The sequence below is a fragment of the Lepidochelys kempii genome, chromosome 26 (assembly GCF_965140285.1).
Source record: "Lepidochelys kempii isolate rLepKem1 chromosome 26, rLepKem1.hap1, whole genome shotgun sequence".
Lineage (NCBI taxonomy): Eukaryota > Metazoa > Chordata > Testudines > Cheloniidae > Lepidochelys > Lepidochelys kempii.
Genome location: NC_136405.1, coordinates 13,608,145 through 13,625,339, shown reverse-complemented (window position 1 = coordinate 13,625,339; position 17,195 = coordinate 13,608,145). Strand labels below are relative to the sequence as shown.

General features: G+C 50.3%; 1 protein-coding gene and 1 long non-coding RNA gene across 2 annotated transcripts; one reads left to right on the top strand and one right to left on the bottom strand.

The window, feature by feature from the left end:
• Window positions 1-378: 378 nt before the first annotated feature.
• Window positions 379-9,564, bottom strand: LOC140903712 (caspase-7). Its single transcript, XM_073325447.1, has 4 exons — window positions 9,366-9,564; window positions 7,438-7,610; window positions 1,820-1,949; window positions 379-634 (listed from the first exon to the last, which is right to left on the bottom strand). Exons 1-4 carry the CDS (start codon window positions 9,562-9,564, stop codon window positions 390-392), a joined length of 747 nt encoding a protein of 248 aa, XP_073181548.1. The 3' UTR covers window positions 379-389.
• LOC144929907 (uncharacterized) lies at window positions 4,996-6,902 on the top strand. The gene is made up of 3 exons (XR_013635074.1): window positions 4,996-5,198; window positions 5,590-5,660; window positions 6,716-6,902. It is a non-coding gene; the product is annotated as an uncharacterized LOC144929907 (long non-coding RNA).
• Window positions 9,565-17,195: the final 7,631 nt, after the last annotated feature.

The following is a 17,195-nucleotide window of genomic DNA, read 5'->3' as shown; positions in this document are numbered from 1 at the left end:
CTGGAACTGGGCCACCAGTTTTCAACCTGCTCTGATTGGGTATGTGGATTTTAGAGGCTGGAAAATTTAGTTGTAAACAGGCTGTTGCAACTTTAACGATTGTGCAGCCAGAAGCTGGCCCAGAATCAAGCAGCTGAGTCTCTAGAATACGTGTTAAATAATAGTGCAGTGCTAGTTTTATTATTCATGGAGCACTGGAGAGGTGCGTGGCCCTTTATTTGCCCATACAACACAAAAGTCCTTGTCCTGTGGACTTGGGAAGCCGTCGGGACAGAAATGGTGCTGACCCTCACGCGCTCTGTGATTCCTCTTGCAGTGACTGGCCATGTACAGCGCTCCTGAAAGAGCTGGAAAACAGCTGGTGGCTCCCTCCGGTGAGATCTGAGTTCTCAGAGGCTGCCGGTCTCCGTGGTTTGGATGGAGAATGGATAAACCTCTCGCACCATGTTGGTGACAAAGCAGGGCATTTCCTTGTTCCCCTTGTATTGCCCTTTGGCTTCGCAATGAAACGCGACTTTCCAGCTGATGCGGGTCATTAGCCGTGCAAGTTCAAGATGCCTCTCATCTCCTTCCAGAAACTCCAGCAAGGTTTGGAGAAACATAGAGCCCAGTGGATTTAGGAAAGCGCTATAGCCTGAAAATACCAAAGAAAGGATGTTGTCGTCTCTTGTGGGTGTAAATTCCCAGAGTGCTGCTTCTTTCACTGTGCTGGTGGCAGGGAGGAGACTGGTTGACCCTCTGTTTCCATGGCCCCCTCTACACTACAGAATGGAATCAGGACCCCATCATGCCAGGTGCTGTACAAACACAGAACTGGTAGCAGAAACGACTGCCCCTGTTTGCCAGCCATGGTACGTTGCCCTGGTGCTAGAAGAGAAGCTATCCTGGGGCCTCGGCTCAGGTCTTTCCAGCACCGTGTTGTGGAAACCTGCAGGTTTCAGTTTAAATTAACCTGCATCAAAAAATGTCTCCCTTCTTCCCCTCCAGAGGCCTGCTGAGAGGTGCAGGGCCGGCGTGGGAACAGGGGCAAGCGACTGATTGGGATGAGGGGTGCACTATGCCCGTCTGGTGGAGGAAAGCCTTGGGTTGAGGCAGTGGGAGCCAGGGGTGTGAAGGGAAGGAACAGTCACTCCCTCCTTTTTTCTGTGTCCTCTGCCTCTGTCCCACCCCCCCAAATGCAAGACAAGAGCAAGTTCGTTCCCTTCTCGGCCGGCAGGGGGCAGGGCTGGCCCTGGGGCAGGGGAAGCAGCCTGGAAAATGTCTGCAGCTAGTGTCATGACTCCCCCATCAAACCCCATATCAGGGCCTCCCTCATTGCACAATTCCCCCCCCCCCCAATGGCCCAGCATTGTACAGTGAGCAGATATCCGTCGATACACCCCTGGGATGATGCGGGGGCACTCTGTGGGCCACGGGCTGTGCAAGTCTAGCGGAGATCACCCTGAGCCCATATCCCTGTGGATCCTGGGCTGAGACTTGACTGTTTCCCTACGAGCCTGTGGCTCGCCTTTTCAGCAGGATTCTCCCCTCCTCCTCTGTGTTTAACAGAGGAAAGAAGTTCCACGTTTCTTTCCCAAAATAGTGTGAAAGGGGGCAGCTGTAGACTCCGGCACCAGAGCTACAGAGTTGAATTGGTGGCTGTTGCTGGAGACGAGATGGCTCCCTGTGTGGCAGCAGGCCTCCGCGGCCGTTGTCCGAAGGGGATGGCTGGCACAGCACGACAGGCCAGAAGGGCATTAGACCTGAAGGAGCAGAATCACCCCTGGGGTACCAGCTTCTTCCGGCCTCGGGTCCCGGGGCCATCTCTGCTCTCACTCACCTGGGCTGCAGGCGAACATCACGGCGGTGCTGTCTGGGATGGAGAGGTAGTGCGAGAAGCTGTCTGCTGGGGGCCGGGCGCTGTCCGTCTCCACCCACACACCCGGATCCATCTCATTCCCACGGCAGGCCTGGAAACACAAGCCCCGCAATCAGCCAGCAAAGGGCAGTGCTGGGTGCTGTTCATTCCACTGATACCCCCCTCTGGTCTCCTCTGGGGCAGGCCTGAGCCCGCTTTCATCTCCCCCTCCCCATAGGCCTGGAGCCCCTTTCATCTCCCCCTCCCCCCAGGCCTGGAGCCCCCCTTCATCTCTGCTTCCAGTCCCCACAGGCCTGGAGCCCCCTTTCATCTCCCCCTTCCCACAGTCCTGGAATCCCCTTTCATCTCTGCTCCCCCTCCCAACAAGCCTGGCTGGAACCCCCAGTTATCTTCCCCTCCCCACAGGCCTGGAGCCAACCCTTCATCTTCTTCTCCACACAGGCCTGGAGCCCCAGCCATCTCCCGCTCCCCACAGGTCTAGAGGCCCCATCTGTCTCTCCCTTCCCCTCCATGGCTGGCATAGAACCCCACACACTAACCCTTCCTGACGGCAGTTTGGGGGGTCTGAAAAGATCAGCACTCTGGGCAGGGGATAACAAAGGAGACAGCTTGGAAAATGCCACTGCTCCGCCTTCCTTGGAGCAGACCCCTGCCGTGCAACTGGCCAGGCTCAGTCTGACACCGGGGTAGCCGGTGCTGAACATTTATTACTTGTCTAGATTGCAAGCCCCTTGGGGCAGTGACCAGGTCTCTCCAGGCTCTGTTCTGCACACGCTCAAAAATAGACACCACTGGCCGGATCCTCTCCCTACTTCTGGCCACTCTGTGCCACAAAGTAGCCAGAATCTGCCCTTGATCTGGCAGGTTCATAGTGAGTGAGGTTCATTCACACCCCATGCCTGTTTGGTGGCCGGTTACAGGGGTACTAGCCCTTTAAGGAGGTTGTGGCTCAGCTGAGCCTGTGGCAGGCTTCACCCACCCCCCCCAGGTGAAAGGAATGAGCCCAAGGGGCAGATAATGGGAGCATGTGACTCAGACCCAGAGGCTAAGTGTAGGGGGATGCTTCAGAGAGCAGGAAGGCTGTGTGAGGTTCTTACAGGGGCTCTGGAAGGGTCTGTCTGCCAGTGAAAAGCAAAGAGCTGGCTGAAGTCCCCTGCAGTATATGTGTGGGGGAATGGATTGTGGAGCCTGGGAGGGTAACTGCAAAGCTCCAGGCATGGTGGTTTCCTTTCCCTGTGGAAGAAGGGAAACTGAGGCAGTAGTGGAGTCTGATGCTACATAAGGAGAGCCCTGGGTACATGGCCCCTATGTGACATGTGCGGTGTCTGGGGATGGGTCACTTGCTGTTCTGTTCGTTCCCTTTGGGGAACCTCCCATTAGTCACTGTCTGAAGATAGACCACTGGGCTAGATGGACCTTTGATCTGACCCACTGTGGCCGTTCTTATGTCTCAATTTGTTATACAGTGGGATGTGTGTCAACATGAGTCCTAATTACCAGCAAGGATGCCAGTCCCAGGTAAGGGGCAGCCTAGGGCTGGAAGGAGGCCTGTGGGCAGGGGCTTATGTGGGGAGGGGGTTGCATTGCAGCTGTTTTTCTGGTACCTGCCTATCGATAAACAGGACTTTGGCTGCTAGCACTAAAGGCTTACACATGGCTGGCAGAATCTGTGCACTGCATGCATAGCCTGAAATTGCCACCCCACCCCTCTTAGTAGGCACCAAACTCTCTCTGGAGCAGCCTCTATTGTTATTCCGCATAAAAGAAGTGGTTATGATACTGTGGTGGTGCCCAGAGGTTCTGAGCAGGTGTTTATTGCGCTAGTTGCTGTACAAACAAATACGTCATTAACCAGCTGACTTCCAGTAAACCCCAGCGCAAGAAGCTGGCTCAATGCAAGCATGAGCAGGCAAGTGATGTGGGTGTGTTAATGACCTTTCAGTTCTGAGCGGGGGACTTAATGGTCTGGCTCGTAGTGAGGGCATTTCTTGTACAACAGAGGATGTATTCAGTTAATCCTCTCAATGGCGTGGGCAGGGAGCGGGCACCTCCCGGGACTGTTCTGCAGCAGAGTCGCTGCAGACAGTCCAGCTCTGACGCGGCTTGCGCTGTTCATTGCGGGGTGAACACATTAGTAACCTGCGTTGCCCGGCTTGTTTCGGGGGGTTGCTGTCAGGCAGGCCTATCGTTTGACCCATGAGGTTGCGTGTGCTGCATCATTTAAAAATGCATGGGAGGGATCCCTCGGCAGGGGAGTAGCTCAGTGATTTGAGCAATGGCCTGCTAAACCCAGGGTTGTGAGTTCAATCTTTGAGGGGGCCATTTAGAGATCTGGGGCAAAAATTGTGGATTGGTCCTGATTTGAGCAGGGGGTTGGACTAGATGACCTCCTGAGGTCCCTTCCAACCCTGATATTCTATGATCCTATGAACCGGAGGGCTAGGGAAGTAGCAGATAACACAGGCTACAGCCAGGTGCTATGCAAGCGTCTCCGTTTGTGCTGAATGGTGGACGAACGGCTCCCCCTGCTACTGCATCTCCATCATGCCTTGCAGTCCCCAGCACTCCCTCAGCTCGGACCGCCAGCGGCCCTTGCTCCTCCAGGCCTGGGTGTCTCTCCAGCTGAGATGGCCAGTCACGCAGAACAGTGCAGTGACTCGGGGCCACGGCTGTTGGCCACCATGACGATTCTCTCTTGTGTCCTGGGGTGGGATCTGAACCCGGGATGGGGTTCCTTGGCCCACTCTGCCCACTCTGCCCCCTCTCAGCAGTTAGTTCCTGATGCCCCACAAGTCCTCTTATTACGGGAACCCCCTGGGAGGTGATTATTTCTCCCGTGTTTTGGGGAGAGAAAACATCGTATACCCCCACTTCCAAAAAGCCACCCCCAGAGTCCTGTTAGGAGTGGCATTGGTGATGCCCTAAAGTGGAGCTCTTCTCAGATATTACTGAACTGATGCGACTGACTGGCGCTACAGGGGGCTGGAGCTGTCTCAGAGCATGGCTTTCTGTCTTGAACCACTGAGGTCATGAAAGATCCCATGACATGTTTTCGAAGAGTTGGCACATTAGCCCTTAGGCCCTGGACCAATTCCAACTGGTTAATTACTTTCAGCCTCTGTAAACTTCCCCTTTGGTTTAGCAGGTAAACAGAAATCATTGCCTCTTTCCAAGTGGAAAAACCCAACAATCTCCCTGAATAATGCAATGTTCTGCAGGAGACTCTTCCAACCATCGCCAAGTCCCCAACTCCTAGGCAAACAGACTGCAGACCATGGAGTCTATGCAGAGCAGGGATACCGCCTGCTAGCACTAAGGGACTAATGGACCAAGCCTGTGGGTGAGATTTTCTAAGCCACCTAAGTCCCATTTTCAAAACTGATGTTGTCACAGATTGCCATGGGATGGTCATTTCTGAAAATGGGACTTGCACAGAAGAGCCTCTTAGACACTATTGAAAACTTTGCCTGACCCTCTGCTTGTACTGCTACATCCCACTGCTGCTTTCAGCACAGTAACCGCTGTGATTCCACTGGAGAAGATGCCACAGCTCTACGCTCCAATTGTTCCTCTCCAACAGGACCCAAAGAGGGTGAGGGGTCGGGGGGAGCCCATCCCACCAGGAGTCATCCTGTCTTTACCGTTCATCAATATCTACCGGAGCCCAGGTGGAGACACTTTCTGCTAACGGTATGCCAATGACACCTGGCTGCTTATCTCCTTGTTCACAGATGCTCCAGGAAGCTAGAATGCCTGTAGATCAGCACCAGCATGAAGAATTCCTGGCTCCAGGTGAACTCAGGTAAGATGGAGAAGATGCTGTCAGAAGGGTAGGGAAGGCTTTAGGGAATTAGCTAAGACTCTGTCCTACATTTCCACTAAAGCCATCCATTGGCCATTCATGAGGCCTCAGGGAGCTGTTCGATTGCTCACTAAGTCTAGTTAGTAAGGTAGCATCACTGGAAAAGATACCACCTTCATTCTCTAGGTTACTAGGACACCCCACCCCTTCCACCATGATGAGGCAGTGGCCATGATAACCCACATGTTTGTTGCCTCCAGACTGGATTGTGTAACTTGCTACGGGGTGTAGGAAGAGAAACCAGTGACATGGGTATATTCTTAATGCATGATTTTTGGTCATGCTACAGCCACCAGTCCTTGAACAGCAGTGGTTCCAAACAGCATGTAGAATGGGATCTCAGCCCAGACACCCAATACCAATTTCCCAGGGAGCTGAGGCCCGTATGAGGCAAAGACTGTGTAAGCCTTTAGCCATTAGGCAGAGAACTGAGACTTGTGATGCTATCACATATGCCACAAAATATCTGTGAGCTGTAGAGCACTTTGGGTCATCCTGGAGCTGGTAGTAAACTGGCAAGATTGAGGCAAAGTGATCCGTTAGCCTTGGTCTCAAATGTTCAGTCCCCAGATTCACTCCAGAGCTACAGGAGCTCCTCGGTGCAATGTAAGCCCCTCTCTTTGTTAGTGAGACCTTGATGAATGACTCTGTCATTCATGGGGTGTAACCATTCGCTGAATTGTTGGGATGAATCATGTGGTGGTCTGTCGCTATTTGTATTGGGTGGCTGTTCCCATGGCATGGACGAATGACCCATGTTAACACAAGACAATAATGAAGAACGGGCAATGCACTGCACGCTTTCGGGAGCTGATTTTCAGCAGCGTCCTGCGTAGTATCTGTGAGCCTTGCAATGCCATAAACACTTGCACAGATGGCTGCTTATTGGAATACGTGTGGCTGTCTAATGATCCCACCCTCCCTATCAGAGCTGAACTTGATACTTTTGGTTGTGTAAATGTTTGTCAACTGGGCACATTGCTCTGCCTCTCTAGCACAGCTGTGAAAGAACACAGTTGCACCTCGAGCCGATGTACCTGAGCACGTAAACCTGATCGTACTGAGCGGATTGTACCAAATGGATTACCGTGCCAATGACAATGACAAGCTTAACAGAAATCCATCAAAATCCACCATCTGAGGACCTGCTATGTCTGGAGGAATCAGCTTTGCTAATTATTCATTGTTGTGAGTAAAAAGTGCCCAGTAAGTGGGTTTTATTTCTCCAAAGCTTCCCAGGCTTCCCCCCTGCCCCGTACATTCCATGCCCCCCAGTATGAGAACCTCTGGTCTGGAGTAGGTTGGGAGCTTCAGTTCTCCCTGTCTGTAACAGGACAAGGGAACATTCAAATGAACTCAAAAGGTGAGAAATTCAAACCTGAGAAAAGGAAACAGTACTTTAAACAGCATGTGATTAGCCCGTGGAACTCACATGATGTCACTGAGGCCAAGAACTTGGTGAGACTCAGAAAAGGACTGGACATTCATATGGCTAACAAGAATATCCAGAGTTGTTCTAAGTAATGACATAAGTTCTGGAAGGGATATTAAACCTCAGGCTTAAGGGCTTAAACCAGGCTGAGCCCTAATGTGGAGGTCCCACATCTGCTGTTGTGGGGCTCTTACACCTCCCTCTGAAGCATTAGTGCTGGTCGCTGACAGAATACTGGGCTACATGAACCTCGGGTCTGATCCTGTTTGGTGGTTCCCAGGTTACCTGTATGAAGAAGACCTTGGGCTTTCCAGCTAGCACTGGGCACCTTTGTGGTGATAACATCTGGAAAATCCTTGTCAGCTTGACCAGCTCTCCCCTGCAGTCGTATATGGCCCCCTCCTCGCCGTGGCTGGACAGAATGCTGACAAAGCAATCACCATGTTCCTCCCGGCTCTCTGTAAAGACACATTAGCGCAGCAGCTCCTTAGAGTAGCCTGATGTCTGGCTGGTACCCACTAGGAGAAAGGATGGGCCTGTTGCCTGGGACATAGGGGAGGAATAGCTCAGTGGTTTGAGCATTGGCCTGCTAAACCCAGGGTTGTGAGTTCAATCCTTGAGGGGGCCATTTAGGGATCAGGGAAAAAATCGGGGATTGGTCCTGCTTTGAGCAGGGGGTTGGACTAGATGACCTCCGGAGGTCCCTTCCAACCCTGATATTCTATGATGGGGAGCTGGGGTCAATTCTCTGCCTCAGACTCACTGGGTGACCCTGGACCTCAGTTTCCCTAAGTATTTTGCCCAGAGAGATCTGTAAAAATGGGAAGAATGCCCCCCTGCCTCATGGGGGTGTTGTGGGAATAAATACGCTCGCTGGGGTCCTATTTAGGGTATGTGTATGCCCCACCTCTTCCATGAGCACCTCAGTCCTCTACAGCAGTGGACCCCATCACTCAGACCTCTGATGGTAAAGGGCTCTTTAACCTAGCATACAAAGGCCAGGCAAGATCCAGTCGTTGGTCCCTGAAGTTGGATAAACTCAGAGAGGAGATAAGTTGTCCCAGTGGCCCAGCACCCTCACTGTTAACGTGTTATCTAGGGACGTGGTGGGTTCTCCATCAAGTGGAGTTTCTCAATTAAGACTGGGCATCTTTTTCTAAAAGATCTGCCCCAGCGCCACCTCGAGTGATGGGGCCTGACGCAGGAATCCCGGGGGGAGATTCTGGGGCTGGCAGGAGGTCCAGGCACCTTTTCAGCCTGGAGGAAGGGTGTGCCCAAGGCAGGAACAGGCAGTAGCTGTAATGCACTGAGCTCAGGTTCTCCCCAGATGGCATATAATGATCCCTTAGGGACCAGAGCAGCTGGCACAAGCTAGAGCAGCCTCAAGACTGCTCTAAGCTGGGCTGGGGCAGAGAATCAGGGAGCTGTACCCTGTCGGTTCTTAGTATATCTGGTTCTTCCTCTCTCTTGGGCTGTATGAGGAGGGGAGCTGTCCTCAGCAAGGATCTCCCTTTGGTGCAGACAGAACCAGCCGTGCTCCTTTCTGCTATCCCTGGGATTGTGCAGCCTGGCAGGGAAGCGGGCATTGCAACAGCCAGAACGAGTCTGTTCCCTCCTGTGATGCAGCAGGTTGCCAGCTGGGCAGGGACAGCTGTTCCCTGCGGCCCCACCAGGAGGTAATTGAGGCGACAGAGCCTCCTACCTGTGGCAATGGTGCTGACTCAAATCCTCCTGTGTGGACTCACTAAGAGCTCATTTTCCACCCAAACTCAACATTTGCCCCTTAGGCCGGTCACCCCCGAGGGACGCAGTTTACAACCTCACATGCTACAGGCTGGTCGCCCCAGGGGTAGGTGATCCTCATGGCCCTTTCTGGCCATGAGGTTTAGGATTCCCCCCTCTCATTCTTTGGTTGCTCTCCCATTCCCCGAGACGTCCATCTCAGTCACATCTCTCCTGAGAGCAGGACCAAGCAAGGGAGGGGATTATAAATATACCCTCCCTAGGGGACTGGGGGTTGTGAGTGGCATGTGCTGCCTGGGATATGCCAGCCCAAGGGGTGTGTGTCTGTGTGTGTGGAGGAATAGACAATCACAACTGTACACAATTGATGTTCCAAACTGCAACAAATATAATGCAAGCCCCACCCATCCATCCATTGGTCCCAACACGCAGCTTCGCACACTGCCAGGAGCAAAGCAGGGGACGCGTACCTTGCTGGTAGATCTCCTCTATTTCCTGGGCTGTCTGGTCATAGTGCAACTTCACTGCATAGTTGAGTTTGGATAATGCTTTAAACAGCTTGTCTGCTTCTCTCTTGGCCCCTTTCCTGGGTGATAGCGACTTAGCCCTGCTGTGGAACTCATAATTGACAATGATGACAGCCCTGTTCTTTCTCTGCTGCACGGACATGCTATGAAATCCCTTTGGCAGCGCTCAGGTGAGGCTGGCTGGCGGCACCTAATGCTTCAGCAGGAGTGATCTCGGTTTCCTCTACCTGCGATATCTGTCTTCTCGCTCAGCGAGGGTGGAGTATTCCTAGAACAGCATATCCTGCTTCACGGGGTGACTCAGTGCTAACACAGCTGTCCTACCCGGCCCGCTCCCACCCCTGCAGAGCTCACGTAATGTGCAAAACAAGGCCAGACTAAGGCGTAGATGGGGCTGTAGACCTAGCTCCAACTCCTGGAGTCAGGAGATGACATCAGTCTTATTAGCTTTTTACTTAAATAAAAGGTAAGTTCCTAGCCCTTGGCGTGGTCAGGCTTTTCCTCTGCAATGTGTAGCAAGTGTATCTAAAGCAGGGAAAGTCTGCCTGAGTCTGCAGCCAGCCTCAGGCAAGCGCAGTGTGGCTGAAACACCTCATGTTCTTAATGGGGTGTTGGCACCAAGCCTCGATACTAGGGCAGGGGGTGGCCCTTGGGTCAGAGAGGTGCCTTTTGCTCGTCCGATGGAAAGCTGTCTAAATTTGGCCAAGCTCTAATCCTCTTGTCAAGGACTCGAACCCCAGATGGCACTGTTCGTTGTCTGACCAGAGAGAGACAGGCAACACCAGCAAGGTCTGAACACAAAGCTCTTTATTGAAGAGTGCACGCAACAATAGAGAGCAGCCCATCTCTAAAGAGAACCAGCAGCCTCTAAGTCAAACTAATAGGTTTTTATAAACGGTTCCGTCGCGTCACAAATTTATTCATAAAGCAGCCCACCCCTCCCCTATATTAGTTAAAATCTTCTTTCTCTATATGCATGCACATCTACCCCCCTTATTGTAGATAACTTTTAGCAAATCATAGTGCTTCACTAACTTTCTTATCAGTATGGGTGTCAACCAGGAGATGAGGAGTTAAAACAGACATAACACAAAAGTAGGGAGTGGAAAGCAGCGCCTCTGTATCTCAAGGACTGTTCCCAGCACATCTGGTACAGGAATGCAGGCCTCCCCTTTTTTCTCACTCTCTGTAACTTAAACAAATATTCCTTCATTCTCCTTTCAGAGACTTTCCCAGCAGCATCTCTTAGCCTGACTTTGGTTCGGTTGGCATAACTGCCTCCTGTTTTAGCTTTTCTCACCTAACAGTCCCTCCTTTGCCCCAAGAATGCCATAGGGGAACTCTTGGGACATACTGGTCTCTGTGTGGAGTGACTTAAAAATATTCACTGGTTGGTAGGGCACAGCTTGGTACCCATCTAACAGCCACATCTTAACATAACATACAAAACTATTAGGCCATAAACAATCACAACGGCACTCCGAAGCAAGTTATGTAACCAGCCACCTATATCTGGAACCCAGTTGAACAAATTGCTCCACCATGTGTTGACTCGCTCTTCTTCATGGTGTTTTGCAACTTGCATAAGGTGGTTTGCTCTTTCCCAGGTGGCGCTATAAACGTCCGGAACATATACACAGCCTTCTTGCCCAATTAACGTACATGTTTCTCCCTGAGAGGCCAGCAAAATATCTAATGCCAAGCGGTTTTGGAGAACCATCTGCCTTAGTTTTTTTTTGTTTGGTTGCCAAATCTACTAAGGCATCGGCAGTGGTATTTGCCATCATCTCCAACATTCCCTGAAGTCTCGTGACTCCTTCCCCACTACGCCAGGGGCACCTCCACAGGCGAAGACAAATCCTGCACAAGCACCTGTCCAGTCATTTAGGGCACGCCAAGTAAGGGGGCGAGAGTCATTTATGTCTTCCTCAACCCCCCTTACATTCCTAATTCTTCCTTTAGGGAGACATGTGCGATATACTACAGGTTGTTCTAACCAAGCCAAGTAGCAGGATCCACTCCAGGAAGGAGGGAGGGCTAGGTATGCTTTGTTACCACACACCCAGTATACTCCAAAAAGGGTAGGAGTGACTTTGGACCAGGTATTATTAATAAGTTTGTACCATCCGGTCCAAGATGGCAGGAGGGAGAATTTAGCCGCAGAGGCGTTAGAGGAATATAAACACATAGATGAGTTGGCAGGTTATACCCAAGTGTGCAATTTATAGCGTAATGGTCAATCAACTTATGATCTTTATACAAAAAACGTTTTTCCCCATGCAGACTGCACTTGTTAACCGCGAATTTATACCACGCAGAGGTGCAAGAGGTTGCCCCATCCAGGAGAGAGATATTAGGACCTCTTTTACTCCCGAAATGAGTGCCGTTAAAGTAGGCTGTGCACTCAGTATTACCCAAAGCTATTTTCCCTTCTCTTAAGAGGCACCATTGACCAACTCGTTTCCAAGCTATTAGATACCTGCTTTCAGAGATGCCAGTATCAGCCCAGGTAATATTTAAATTGCCTGTAGAATCCTTCCAGGACGGGGTCCAGGTCATATTTATTGCACTAAGGGGAATAGGAACCATGGGAAGACCTTTTTGGCTATCTGCTGGTATTAATGAGCACACCCAGCATGAAGTGTTTTGTAGGGCGGGCATACAAGATTTCTTTTCATGGGCAAGATGTATAAATGTGTTAGAACTGTGTGAGTCTATAGTCTCAACTCCCCGTACCACCAGAAAAGAAAGATAACAAATACTTAAACACATTAAAAACACAAGAACCCAGCTTAGAGAACGGGGCCATCTTTCCCTGAGAGGACACCACCAACTCAAGGTTTTTTTAGCTGCAGCCGGAGCTTCAGGTCACCCAAAGGGGTAGCAGTCCATTTGTCTTGAGCACAGATGTCGTCTGCTTGTGATTCACCCGGTTCACGGTGGGGTAAACGTGCATAGCTCCCTTGAAGTCCGACGCCGTCTGCTTCTGGGGAACCTTTCTCCAGGTCAGGTTCCCTAGCCGTGCTCCTCTTGACTCTGGTATGATGGATCCAGGTGGGTAGCTCCTTCACTCGGATAGCGGTAGGGGTCACCAGAAGGGTTTCAAAGGGTCCCAGCCACTGTGGTTGAAGCGGAGTCTTCTTATATGCTTTTACCCACACAGGATCACCTGGTAAAAAAAATGAACAGCTTCCCACAAAGGTAAGGACTGGGAGTGCGCAGAGTATTGTTGCAATGTCACTAGATGTCTCTGCAATTCTTTTGCATAAGTCTCTGTGGCTTTGGTCATATCAGTATCATTGGGAACTGATATCAAAGGAGTGAAAGTTGGGGGTATATGTCCAGACAGGATTTTGTAAGGTGCCAGTTTAGTTCTGGCACTCGGAGTTGTTTGAATGGTATAGAGAGCTAGAGGAAGGACTTGCGTTGCCTAGGGAGGTGGTGGAATCTCCTTCCTTAGACGTTTTTAAGGTCAGGCTTGACAAAGCCCTGGCTGGAATGATTTAATTGGGGATGGGTCCTGCTTTTGAGCAGGGGGTTGGACTAGATGACCTCCTGAGGTCCCTTCCAACCCTGATATTCTATGATTCTATGCCTTTAGTCCATCTCATATTGAGTTCCCGGCATAATTTTGTCAAAAGATTTTTTTAGAGTTCCGTTCATCTGCTTCACCTGGCCTGAACTCTGGGGATGCCAGGGAGCGTGAAAAGCCCATTTTGTTCCTACCGTATTGGTCAGTTTGTTATAAATCTTTGCGGTAAAATGAGTACCTTGGTCTGAGTCAATTATTTCAGGGGGGCCAAATCTTGGTATAATTTCGTTAAGTAATACCTTACATACAGCAGTTGCAGTCGCTCGAGCGGTGGGATAAACTTCCACCCATCCAGTGAGCTGGTCTATTATGACTAATAAATGCCACTTTCTTTCAGAGGGAGGTAAATCAGTAAAATCAATCTGTACATGCTGCATAGGCCTGTGAGCCCACCTGCGCCCCCCCCAGGTGGTGCTTGCTTATTTACACCCCTTGGGTTACACTGCTGACACAGAGCACACTTTTCTACTGTCCTTCTGGCTACTTCGTAAAGTCCTGGGGAAACAAACTGTCTTAACATAATTTGGGCCATTTTATTTGCTCCCAAGTGTGTATTTTTTGTGGATCTGTTCCATCACTGCACTCTGTTGGTTTTTAGGTAAAACAAAACGACCATCACACTCCCACATTCCCGTGGAATCAGGCTTAGCTCCCCATTTCTCCCAGGTTATTTTTTCACTGTCTGGGGCTTGCTGTTGCCAGGTTAAAAGAGGTGAATTGAGTATTTTGTAAGGCAGCGGCTCTAGCAGCCTCATCGGCCAAGTGGTTTCCTACTGATACAGGATCAGTGTTTTACAGATCTCACAGCTGCTTAGGCACATTCAAGCCCCCCTCTTTCTTGGCTGTTAGCCAAATCCTAGCTGTGAGTAATGTCCTTGGGCAGGCCAGCGTCTTATCTTGGGACCGAGCCTGCCAGCTACAGCATTGAATTAGCTCGTCCTCTGTTCTTTTTTTTTCTCCCCTTCTTGGCTTCTATTAACCTGCAAAGGAAACTTTCACTTTCCACTTAAACACCTTTGTTCAGAAATGAACACATGTACATTGCCCCATTATACAGCACTTTAGTCTTATTGTTCAATGTATGCCACATACACGCTTCTAGGAAAATGGCTTTATTACAGAGCTTTGGAGCAACAAGCCAGGACAAGCACACCCACTTTTGAGGAGTCCACTTGGTACAACCTCTGGTGTCCAATAGCTTTCCTCCCTCCCCAGCCCTCTGGCTAGAAATGTGAGGTAGCCAGAAGGATCCCATGTATAATATGGGGAGTGGGTTAACCTTTCATGTCCTTGCCTCCAAAGACCCTTGGTGTGTGAATTTTAACATTTTTTTTCAATTAAAAGATCTGGCCAATGAAATTTAATACACTTGCTTAAGAAAGAAAAATAAACTTTGGTATATCACATTTTCCTGATATTATCCAAACCCTTTGTATTCCAAGTTGAATAAAACAATTATCTGCATTTTAATTTAACCCTTCTATTTAGTTTTAAACTAAACTGTCCTATGAAAAATTAAACACAGCAATTCTGGCCACAAGACAAACACCACAAGACAGGACACACAGAACAGAATTCCTATTGTGCCAGTAAATTCATGAGATGTTGAATTGCTTTTCAGCTGGCATCAGTTTTCTCTAATTTTCTGAAAGACAAAAAGAACATAGATCTACCCCTTCTGGGCAGTCAGTCATTATTTAAAATATTTCTTTTTTATACAAATACCCTTATTAATTGCAGGCAAAACAGAGGAATTACCCATATGTTCTTGTATTTGTTTCATAGGCAGCCCAGGTTTCAGTGGCTTTTACCTTATCAGTTAGGTAATTTACATTAAAACAAATGCTTTTCGGCTTGCTTTTGGATCCACAACTTAAAGATTTTTACTTTAAAAAGGGCATAATAAACTTTACCAGACTTTTGATTGCCTTTTACTTCTGTTTTCACAACACGCAACTCTAAAAAGGAAAACACCAAAACAGGAAAACAGAGTCCTCCACACTCTGAATGTAGATGTTTGCATGTGCTCAGAGCCTTAGAGGAGGCTCAACCTTGGAAGCTAAATTTCCCACAGAGAGAGAGACTCCTCCTGGAGGGAGAACCATCAGTGCTCCAGGGGCTGAGCCGGACTTTCCCCACCGTTGCTGCTCCTGGCTGCGGAGGCGTGAGAGCCAGGAGATTGTTCACATGCTGTCAATGCTCCTGCTGGTTGCTTCCTCCTTCTCTGCCCCTCTCCTCTCTGCTTTCAAGGGGGGGACAGGTGCAGAGGACAGGGTACGGAAGGGATAGTCGCAGTGGTGATGGAGGCAGGAGCGGTGGGGATAGGGACAGAAGGGGATGGGGTTGTAGGAGTATGAAAGGAGCTGGCTGAAGGGGGAACGGGGCGGGGGGAAGATGGATCTTTAATCACGTGAACTCTCCCTTCCCGAATATAAACGAGAACAAGATTTCTGAGTCAACTCTCCTCCACTGTTTAGCAAATAGCTGTGAAACCCACTGGCAACGTGTGTGTCCGTGCCCCTTTTGTGGTGATCCACATAAGAGAAAAGCCTACTATTGCTACCGTTCCATGAGCTCAAGTGGTAGAAGTCTGTGCTGTGGATCTAAAGGTCCCACCCTTGCTGATGATCCATGGGGGATCAATATGGTTCCAAGTGCTGGAGCTTCTATCGTTTCAGATTTACAGTCCGTGTCACCTGAATGAGGCGGGGGAGGGTGTGGAACAGGATGTGATTGTGTAATTACAGGCTGTATCATAACGCATATGCACTAGGCTGCATGCCTGCAGCCTTCTGGTAGGGTAGCTGCTCTTAGGGACAGATCTTTGCTGGCAGCTCAGCCCCCTCACCCCTGAGCTCCCTCAGAATTCCTGAGCCTATAGAGCATGACAGGGGCCTGGCCTGTGACTTGCCTCCGCTATACAAATAATGAACCGGGCCTGGTAACTTGTGCCAGCACCACCTCATCTGAGCCCTTTGTCTTGAACCGCACCTTGGCTTCATTACCAGGCAAGAGCAGGTCTGGGGTAGGTATTCCCCGAACAGCTGCGGTGATGCAAAGAAATCATTTAGCTTCTCAGCAATGTCCTTATCTTCCTTCCTTGCTCTATTTAAACCCTGTGATCCAGCCGGCTCAGAAATTCTTTCACAGGCTTCCTGCTTCGGATGCACTTAAATAATATCATTTGACTCCTTTGGCTGAGGAAAGGATTTTGGGATCAGTGAACATTAAGTGAGCATTAAGTCAAATGGGGCAGGGGAGCATCCACATGGCATTTTGCTCCAGTTTAACTGAACCAATGCAGTTCTGATGTAAACAAAACCTTAGTCTCTCTCTACCCCTTCTGTTCTCTGGTGGCAGGATCCAACCAGTTCTGACACTGTGGTGAGTTGTGATGCATGCAGGGAGCAGAGACAGGCCAGAGCAGGGGGCATAGAGGTAAGGGCTTTATGAGTAACAGACCCTGGAGTGACCCAGAAGGGGCATAAGAACGGCCAGACTGGGTCAGACCAAAGGTCCATCTAGCCCAGGGTCCTGTTTTCTGACAGTGGCCAGTACCAGGTGCCCCAGAGGGAATGAACAGAACAGGGAATCATTAAGTAATCCACCCTGTGTCGCCCATTCCAGCTTCTGGCAAAAAGAGGCTAGGGGCACCATCCCTGCCCATCCTGGCTAATAGCCATCCTGGCAGCGCTATTCCTGGTTGTAGGGAGGCCCTCTGAGGTAGCTGAGAATACTTTCCAGCAGAGGGTAAGGCAGGAGGGGTCTCACAGTCAGTGAGAAAGGAAGGAACTGTGACCATGTATTAAAAAACAGCTGGCACCTTCTGGTGGTGGCCATCTTAGAACCAGTTTCCTAGGACTCGATGATGGAAGGTGCTCGGCATCAGGCCCCTTACTGGATCCAAACCTGCTGCCCCTGGATTTCCTGCCTAGCTGATTACAAGCATAGGAACGAATCCCACTCTGGAGATGGTCAACCCGGAAGCTGGTGAACGCTGTTGGTTTTGGACTCTGCTCCCTGGTGCGTCCTACGAATGAGGCACGGGGTTTGGGAAGCAGGTGTGCAATGAACAGCCAAGGTCCAAGGCAAACCTGAGAGCCATTTGTAGATACGGAGGGAGTGGCGGCTGGCTCTAGGCACCACCGAGGTAGCAGTGATGTCCCTGGCTTAATCTACAG